Source organism: Neomonachus schauinslandi, chromosome 4 (assembly GCF_002201575.2).
Source record: "Neomonachus schauinslandi chromosome 4, ASM220157v2, whole genome shotgun sequence".
NCBI lineage: Eukaryota > Metazoa > Chordata > Mammalia > Carnivora > Phocidae > Neomonachus > Neomonachus schauinslandi.
In genome coordinates, this window is record NC_058406.1 from 187,817,610 (window position 1) to 187,826,749 (window position 9,140).

The following is a 9,140-nucleotide window of genomic DNA, read 5'->3' on the forward strand; positions in this document are numbered from 1 at the left end:
CCCCCCCCCCCAGCCCAGAATTGGTTCCCTTGCCCCATGAATATTTAGGATAGGGACATGATTGCCTCTCCCTCCCCCAGGCCCTCAGCTCCCTCCTTATCACCATTTGCTGTTATCGCAGCACACAGCAGGGGATGCCAGAACTGTGGGAGGTAGACCCCGCCAAGTGGTTTTCTCAATCACCACCCCATCACCAAAAATCAGACTCAGCATTAAAATGTTGTCTACTCCTTTACTGTTATCTTCCCCACTACCACCACCAAAACCAAGCAGAATTTCGATTTCCTTTCCCCAAAAAGGTGCTGCTACCTCATTCCCAGGCACATGAGGGAGGACAGGACTTAAGGCTGGAGCCACCATTTAGGTTCTCCCTCCCCCAGCCCGGAGCCAGGGAGGGGAAGTGACACATGGTGATGGATGGATGGATGGAAAGAAGGATAGACCGACAGAGAAAGTGGAATCAGGAAGGGGCTGCTGCAAGGAAAGCCCCCACTCTTTCCAGTCTTGCCTCTGGGGGTAGGAGAGGCATGACTGACCATCAGGGCCAGGGTGGTGCCTAGCTAGACCACAGCCCTTTGTGGGGTAGTCCAATAAACATCATGGATTCTCAGCACCGCTGGTGCCTGGTGTTTCAAGGCTGCCGTTGCCACAGACACCTCTGGGACCTCTTGGCCTTCGTTCCCTAACAAGCCATTGGTGGCAGGAAGGGATAGGAGAGGAAAGCGCCCCTGCCCTGGGAGCCTCACAGGCTGTACCAGGAGAGTAGCCAGCCTGGGGTGGAGGCAGCTGGATCTCGGGAGTGGCTAACCCACACATCATAGATGCTCTTGTTGGGTGGCACCCCCTGGAAGAGGGCATCTAGATCCCAGAGCAGCCCTGGGGGGCCATGAGTTTCAGGGGCCACCCCCCAGTAGGCTGAGCTGGTTGAAGGTGGGCACTGGGGACAGGATGTGGGTGGTAGTGGAGCTAAGGGCATTACCACATTGGGAGTGTAGATGGGCAAGTAAGAGGTGGGCAGCTGCCCCCAAAGTGAGGCCCTGTGACTCCCACCGGACAGTCCTCCGGGATCTGGAGAACCCTGCAGTAAGTGGAGGGGCCAGGCTCTGTGCTCAGGGGAGAGGGGCGAGGGCCTGCTGGTTCCGCCCTGGGAAGTCTCTGCATCTGCTCTCCTGGGCCCGGGAAGGGGGCAGAGGGGCCACAGAGGCCTCTCGGAGGGTAAGGGTGGAGTGGGCATCACCTTCTCCCCACTGTGCCCAGAGCCTGCTGGACCTGGGCTGCTTCGTGGTGCCCCCTCCCTGGGGTCCCCTAACAAAGACTTTATGCTGAAGCCCTCACTGGGCGGCGGCTGGGGACTGGGCGGCCGGTAGGGCCAGCCATGCAATACGTAGGGGCCCAGGTCCTTGGCGAAGGCTCCCCGCTCGCCCCCGCTCTGCCAGCGCCGGCACAGGGCCGTGTTCTGCAGCCGCAGCGCCTCGGCCGGGATCAGGCTCACGTCGACTGCCCAGAAGTTGCCCTTGGCCTGGGGCTTCGCTGGATCTTTAGGCACCTGGAGGGGGTGGGGAGGCTTGGGTGGGGCCGTCCGACCCCAGACACTCGGGATTTCCGCCCCAGCTCCGACCCTCGCCCTACCCCACCTTGCGGAAGCATCGGTTGGAGGAGAGGTTGTGGCGGATGGAATCCTTCCAGCCCTCGTAGTCTTCCTTGAAGAAGGGGAACGCGGCCTGGACCTGACGGATGATCTGAAACCACCGACCCGGCGCGGCACTGTGAGCCGGGACGCAGAGGGGAGCAGCGCCGCCCCTCCCCCACAGCCGGGCTGAGGGGCGTCGTCCCCCCCCAAAGAACACCTCTGCGCCCGAGCGAAAAAAAAGCCCCGAGGGAAGGTTCCTGCCTGAGCACCTCGGCTCTTGCCCCTGGTGCCCAGGCCTGGACTGGCCCCACTGGCTCAGCTGGGTAGGGCCAGGTGGGAATGGAAGCCGGAGTCTGAGCCTAGGAGTAGGTGGGGGACGGGTCTGGCGAAAGGTCCGATTACCGAGTGTGAGGGAAAATGGGGGTCCCTCTCACCTGGGCCAGCTTCAGCCTGCGGGAGGGTGCGGCCTGGATCACCAAGGCAATCATGGCCAAGTAGGTGTAGGGGGGCTTGTCATGGCGCAGGTATCTCTTCTTCCTCCTCTTGGGGGGCTGGGAGGACGACTCCGACCCAGGAAGCCCCAGGTTTGGGTTGCTGCAGGGTCCCATGCAGGGGGAGGCACGCACCGTGGGCAGGGGTCTGGCCCCGTGGAGGCAAGGCAATGGGGCAGTGCGCTGAGGCAAGGCTGGGGGCCTGAGGCCGGCGGGCCTGGCGGGCCAGACCCTTTATCATTCGGATGGAAGGGGGAGGGGAGGGGAGGCAAAGGGAGGGAGGAATCGGCGATGGGGGAGGGGAGCGTGCAGAGGACTGCCACAATTAGCAGGTTTCAGTTAATCTGGAAGGGAGGGGCAGGGAGGATTCCAGTGGGGGCTGCAGGCGGCCACCCAGGCCTCATTCCTCACCCCTGGGCTGCCTTCAGCACCCCCTACAAGCTGGAAGGAAAAGCCTTTGGAAGGGGCCTGTGACCTATGGTTACTTTATCCTGTCTGGGCTGGGCTTCAGGCTCCCATTTAATAGCTGAGGGAGTTGATTTACCCAAAGTTGACCTGCCAAGAATGGGTGGGGCCTGCCCAGAGTTCAAGGCTGAGCAGCTTCCGGACCTAGATGGTGGTCAGAGGGCTTCCTGGAGGAAACTTCAGGAACAAAATAGGGACACAGTTAATTCAAGGAATTCTCCCAGGGGCTGCTGCAGGGCCCCAGTGGATTCCAAAGGCGTTGGAGGCCACTTCCCTCCCCTCCCTGGTGCCTGTTAACAGTGGGAGCTGACCAGCTCTCGTTATTCATTGTGCACCTCACTGGCTCTAGTTGAGCTGGACCTCCTTGGCCCCACAGGCCTTTCTGGAGGCAGAGTTGCCCCCCTTCTCTCTTGGTCCACTGAGTCCAAAGCTCTGAAGGTTGCTACCCAGGAGGATGCCCCTTGTTCTTCTGGGGCACTTGGGCAGTGCTCCTGGGTGTTTGTGTGTGTGGAGGAAGAGGTCTCTTAGCTGGAGGGGTTCACTGGACATCTCTTGGGGCCAGGCCTTGAGGATACAGCTTCATGGGTCATAGTTCCTGCCCAGGGGAGCATGCAAGGACCACCTGGTTTCACCCTGGACAGGAGTGAGAGCACAGGTGTGTCGTGTGAGTATGCAGGAAGGCTTCCCAGGCAGCCACAGGGCCCTGAGGATTAGTCTGGGTAGAAGGAGATATTCCCCAGGCAGGTGGGGGTTGGCCTGAATGGAGGAGAGGCACTCTAGGAAAGTGAGTGGAGGCTCAGGCTGGGGACGCCTGAGGGGCCAGAACCCCCTGCTCAGGCCTGGCTATAGTGTCTGAGGGTTTTAGCAGGCACAGGACCTGCCCCAGATGTGTGGTCCCAGAAAAATGCCTCTGGCAGGTGCCCTGAGACTCACTGGTCCTCTCAATTCCCAGACCCTATTCTGTCCCCTCACCTTCTCTCTGGCCATCTGATCTGTCAAGGCCTTTGAGTTAGTCAAGGCCTATGGTCTGTACCATGACCCAAAGCCCAGCCCTGCCCCTCACCAGCAAGTTTGCCCAAGGGGGTATTGGGCCCAGGACACCAGCAGTGGCTGGTGCTGGAATCAAGGCCCCTAGACCCAAGGGAAACCACAGGAGCACACTTTATATCACTCTACTCCAAGGATTCAACTTTTCTTGGGTAGCCTCCTCCCCCAACGTTATACTCTTAAATGGTTTAAAATCCACAGCATACAGCAGGTAGCCAACCGGCGTGAAGGCGCTGAGGGAACGCATGAGCGCGGGAGGTGCACTGGGGCAGAAAGTGTGGGGGCGGGAATGGATGAGGTAATGCGGAGTACCACACTGCCCCCTCCACTCTCAGACGTCCCGTGGACTCCTCGGAACTCCTCTGTCCCCCCTTTCCGTTCCCGGAGCTCTGGTTGACGGGGTCCTCGTGCCTCCCCGTGCTCTCACTGTCTACGGCCTCCTAACCCCACTCCATTAGCAAAGAGGGCCTTCCCTCCAAGTCTTCAGCCACCACGTCCCCTCCACGGGTCCTCCCTCGCCTGGTTTGACGTTCGAGGCTCCTTGAGTCCGCACTATTCCTATGTGACCACTCTCCCCCGCCCTCCTAAACCGCCACCTCGGTTCCTTCCCATGGCCCCAAGGCACCGGGTCCTTCCACTTAGGTATGCTTTTCCCTCCGTCCGTGATGACTCTGCTTTGTCCGCTGAACTCCGACTGTTCTTTAGAAGCCCAGCACACATAGATGGCCACCCTCCCGAAAGCCTTTTGACTGCCTGCCCCTCCCGCCCCGTCCGCGCCGCGGATGCCGCGGCCACCGAGACGCTCACACAGCACCGCGGGCAGCCGTGCTCTCGGGGAAGGCCCCGCCCCCTGGCCGATCGGCCACGCCCCGGGCTTCCGTGGGGCGCCGCGGCTTCCGGCTTTGGGCCGCGCGGGCCGGAAGTGTAGCGTTGCCATGGCGAGAGCCGGGCGCGGGGCCCGCCCCCGCGGCGCCCAGAGCAGCGCGGGGCCCACGGAGCGGTGGCCCGCACCTGAGCCGCTGCGCTGCGGCGCTGTGCGCGAGGCGGAAGGTGAGGCGCGGACTTCCGGGGCCTGCGGCGGGAGCGGAGGCCGGCGGAGGAGGGAGAGGCCGCGGGGGGCGCAGAGCAGAGCGGGGCCTCCTCGGGAGCCCTGCCCGGCCAGCCCTCGGGGAGGCGGGCGCCGGGGCGCGCGAGTCTCTGCAGGCCCCTCCTGGGCGCAGGGTGCTGCGGGTCGGGAGCGGCTTCTCGGGCGGCAGCCTGTGAAGTGAAGGCCGCCTGGGGCTTTACACCTTGATCTGCGTGTGGAGCTGTTTTCATTTTTGCAACCTGTCGGTCAGGTCGGCAGCGCTAGACGTCTCTGCATTTGCAGCCGGGAAATTCGGGCCGGCGGAGAAGGGACATGCCCAGGCTTTGTGTGGGCTTTGGAGCGAGGCCAGACGAGAAACTGGAGCCGCTCCGGGGTCCCGGTGACCTCCCGTGTGAGGATCCTGGGCGCCACCTCGCAGACCAGGGTCAAAGTGAGACGCACCAGCGTGTCCCAATGCCTGGACCGGCGCTCCAGGCCTGTGGGGGAGGATCCGGGACCGGTTGGGGCCCCTCAAGGCCCTGGAGCAGGGGCTGAGGCAGCCGTGGGATTAATCTCCATGGGTGCAGAGAGCCGAGGCACGTATGGAATCATTCCAGGTTGAGGGACGCCGGAGACAGGCTAGCCCTCCTCAGAGCCCTGGCCTTTCTTCCTGATCTTTAACTTGGGGGTGGAGCTGGCTGTGGGAGCAGCAGTTGCTCTTCTCAGTCCCTGTCTTGGCCCAGCAGTGAGCCCTCATGGATGTCTTTGCTCCCCCGTGTTCTCCGGGCGGCTCTGGGGTTGTCCTGAATCCCAGAAATGTCAAGAGGCCTCTGCTCCTGGCTGTGCTGCCTAGTTCACTTCAGGGGTGGTGAGGAGAGCCCCCCCCCCCCCCGGGGCCCTGGGGCCAAGTTCTCTAAGGGCTAGTGGCTGCCTGAAGGAGACTGCACAAAGGCTAGCTCTGGGCTCCTCATTGTGATGGGTGTGTCGCCCTTTCCCTGCTCCCCAAGCTCTTGATCAAAGCTGGGATGGGGAAGCTTTAGAAGGTGCTTCCTTCCTTCCCTCCCTGTGCGTGGGCTGGATTTCCTCCCTGTTGGCTGGAGCCTCCTCCCCGGGCTCTGCTGTTCGGTCCTAGCCTCCTCTCTCACCTGCTTGGGGTGTGCCTGGACTTTGGTCTCCCCTGACAGCAAAGGGCTGGCAGGTACCTGGGAAGAGGGTTCCTGATTCTGTGGACTCAACATTGGGATCTGTGTTCTAGGGATTTCTGTCTTTGGTCTCTATCAGCAGCCTGTGTCCATTCTGTGCAGTTTTGGTACTTCAGTGTGAGGTGAACCCCCTGACCTCCGGTGACCTAACACACCTAACCCAGGCAGGTATCTGGCTGGGTGGACTTTGGCAGCAATGGTAGCAGTTCATGTGTCCCCACTCTTCCTGGTCATTGGAAGACACGCAAGATTAGCGGTTAATGTTGTTGGCTTCTTAGGGGGAAACACCACAACTATCACAATCACTTCCGGGAGTGCCCCGCTGAGAGCACCTGTCCTGAACACGGTGTGAAGGTGCACACATGAGCTGTGTCTTTCCCCAGTGTCCACTTTATTCAATCAGAAAGCAAGGTTAATATAAAGCAGGTTTAGGATTCCAGCCTCAGTGATACTTCACCATGTGATTAACTTGGCTTCTTATACGGCACACAACAAACAAGATAACAAGGGGGTAGGGAGTTCACAAACCAAACACGAAGTCAGTCTGTGGGCGGCGGCTGAGATGAGGTCTCAGTCAGGTCTGGGTCAGCTCTTGGCACTTACTGCTCCTTATGTTCAAGCAGGGAAGCATCTCAGTCCTGTTGGGAGATCAACCGGGCAGAGCCTTGGGCAGCAACTGCCTTTCTGAAGTGGTCAGACTGAGGGCGTCTGTCTGTCTAGAGGGGTCAGGTCCGAAGAGACTGATAGTTTGCTGCAAAAATCCTCCCCTTTTAAAGGGATCTAACGGGTCTGGGGCCCTGCAGACGTCCTCTGCTTCTGCTGGTTATCAGTGCTGGGGTGTGAGCTGATGCTGGACGTGGCAGGATCTCGTGGCTGCGGTACCTTTACCTGCTTGTGTCCCTGCTTGACACAGGCTCCTGCTCGAGTGAGTCCCTACAGCCCCCCACTCTAGTGCCTCTGCACGGTTACTCGTTAGCCCAAGCAAGACATCTGGGAGGCTGTTCCCTCACCTCCAGGCTCTCTGAGAACTTCATCCTAAATATCCTTGATTCTGGCCCTTCCTGTCCATCCCTTCCACCAAATAAATAACCTGCCTCTGTGGCATTACCCTCGGATTACAGCACTTTCCCCTGACTAGTCTTGGCTCTGTCTTAGCCCCTTGCCCCCATCCTTCTCACCTTAGCGTGATTGATCTGAAATGCAAATCTAATTCTTGTACTTTCCTTCTTGAAATACTTCCTCACAGACTTCCGAATAACACTCATCTGCCTTTACCGACTAGCCGCCATCCTCTGTCCCCCTCACCCGCCCCCTGAGCACTTTTCTATGTGTGTGTCATGCTGCCACCATACTGAACCCGTGTAGTGGTGGAAGGGAGAGAGCAAACCTCCCCCCACCCCTTCCAAGCTCTGTGGCCTTGGGCAAGGCTTCATCAGCACTACAGGCTGAGAGGAGGACAGAGATATGGGGCTCATTAGCTCTACAGATGCCCAGGGTGAGGGTCCTACAGAGGAGGAGGAGCTCAACTGCTAGGAACCCTGTGAGGGCAGTTATGATAAGGTCTGATGGTGGATGTTGGATTCTGGGCTGTGTGCTTTCTTGGCAGCTATGACGAACCCAAAGAGTGAACAGATTTGTACTGGCAGAGGGGCACCTGGGAGCTGAGGCCACGGGGATGGAGCCTGCAGACTAGTCTTCAAAGAAGTTTCACTGTGAAGGAGAGGAGTGTGTGGGGGAGTGGAGGGTTGGAGTTGGCTTGAATGAGGAGGTCCATGGAGATCCAGAAAGATCATGGAGATTGTGGCCGTGGGCAGAGGAGTGACTGACATCTTCAAGATCCCAGGCTGATAGAAGGGGCTGGGCTGCAGAGTGGAGGTGGGGGGTTGGGTGGTTGTACTGTGAAGTGGCTTGAAGAGCCCCATGCTCAGCCCTGTCTTGCCATGCTGGGATTCCCTGAGACCTGGGTCATTCTTTGATGTGACCATTGTGGTTTTGTTCATTTTGGGTGATACGCTATGTAAGCTTCACACCCCGGCCCTTCCCCCCGCCCGAAACCTTTTCCTGGTTTGGAAGGAAGGGAGGATGGTGTGAATGCAAGTGACCCTTTGGGAGCCTCCAGGCCTCAGATGAAGGGTCAGTCTCCTGCTGAGCCCTCCCACTGTCCAGTAGGTTTGAATGTCCCTCCCTGTGTAACAGGGCACAGGGCAGAGCCTTGCCATTGCTGATAGGCCTCCCATTTTTCCAGCCCTGACTTACCTGTAGGCACAACTGAGTGATGGTCTTTTTCATCGGACCAGCTCACCCACAAGCTCAGAGGCTCCTGGGTTATAGTCTAGACTAGCCCCCCAGTGCCAGGAACCCAGTTATTGAGCACTTCCTACAAGTCATGCACTAGGCTCAGCTCTGAGGACACAGCAGGACACAGTAAAGGGCATGTCAAAAACTAGAACAGTGTGGGGACCCTGGGTAGCTCCGTCTGTTAAGCTGCAGACTCTTGATTTCGGCTCAGGTCCTGATCTCAGGGTGGTGAGATCAAGCTCTGCATCAGGCTCCATGCTCAGCGAGGATTCTGCTTGAGATTCTCTCTCTCCCCCTCTGCCCCTCCCCCACACGCAGGTGTGCGTGTGCACGCACGCTCTCTCTCTCTCTCAAATAAATAAATCTTAAAAAAAAAATTAGAGGGACGCCTGGGTGGCTCAGCCAGTTAAGCGTCTGCCTTCGGCTCAGGTCATGATCCCAGGTTCTGGGATCAAGGTCTGCGTGGGGCTCCTTGTTTGGCGGGGAGTCTTCTTCTCCCTCTGCCCCTCCCTACCTGCTCGTGCATGCGTGCGCACTCTCTCTCTGTCAAATAAATAAATAAATAAAATCTTTAAAAAACAATTAGAACAGGGTGAAAAGAGAGTGACAAGGTAACCGCAGAAGACCTCTAAGGAGGTAATATTTAAATTGTGATCTGAGTTACAGAAAAGGAGTGAGCTATCCTAAGATCCATGGCAGAACTTTCCAGACACAAGGAACAGCTAATGCAAAGTGGGAGTGATGATGAAGATGATAGCATCAAATAAACATGCGATAGACCAGGGGTTGGCAGGGTTTTTTTCCTGTGAAAAGCTGGATAGTGGGGCACCTGGGTGGCTCAGTTGGTTAAGTGTCTGCCTTTGGCTTAGGTCATGATCTTAGGGTCCTGGGATCGAGTCCTGCATCAGGGAGCCTGCTTCTCCCTCTCCTTCTGTCCCCCC

The 9,140-nt window shown here is 58.7% G+C and overlaps 2 protein-coding genes across 3 annotated transcripts in view; one reads left to right on the forward strand and one right to left on the reverse strand.

The window, feature by feature from the left end:
- Positions 1 to 705: 705 nt before the first annotated feature.
- Positions 706 to 2,244, reverse strand: FOXH1 (forkhead box H1). The gene is made up of 3 exons (XM_021688611.2): positions 2,065 to 2,244; positions 1,635 to 1,739; positions 706 to 1,546 (listed from the first exon to the last, which is right to left on the reverse strand). The coding sequence occupies exons 1-3, from the start codon at positions 2,236 to 2,238 to the stop codon at positions 743 to 745; spliced, it is 1,083 nt and encodes a 360-aa protein (XP_021544286.1). The 5' UTR covers positions 2,239 to 2,244; the 3' UTR covers positions 706 to 742.
- Positions 2,245 to 4,596: 2,352 nt separating this feature from the next.
- Positions 4,597 to 9,140, forward strand: part of PPP1R16A (protein phosphatase 1 regulatory subunit 16A) — a 31,177-nt gene continuing 26,633 nt past the window's right edge. For both annotated transcript variants that reach the window (XM_021688546.1, XM_021688547.1), the window contains exon 1: positions 4,597 to 4,683. The gene's annotated coding sequence lies outside the window, so the exon portion shown is untranslated. The remainder of the gene's footprint in view (positions 4,684 to 9,140) is intronic.

Excerpts from the sequence above, each read along its gene's own strand:
- FOXH1 (XM_021688611.2), bottom strand. The coding sequence starts at position 2,238 with ATGGGACCCTGCAGCAACCCAAACCTGGGGCTTCCTGGGTCGGAGTCG. Across the intron at positions 1,740-2,064 it reads GCAGGCTGAAGCTGGCCCAG|ATCATCCGTCAGGTCCAGGC; the intron begins GTGAGAGGGACC and ends CGGTGGTTTCAG. Across the intron at positions 1,547-1,634 it reads CCAACCGATGCTTCCGCAAG|GTGCCTAAAGATCCAGCGAA; the intron begins GTGGGGTAGGGC and ends CACCCCCTCCAG.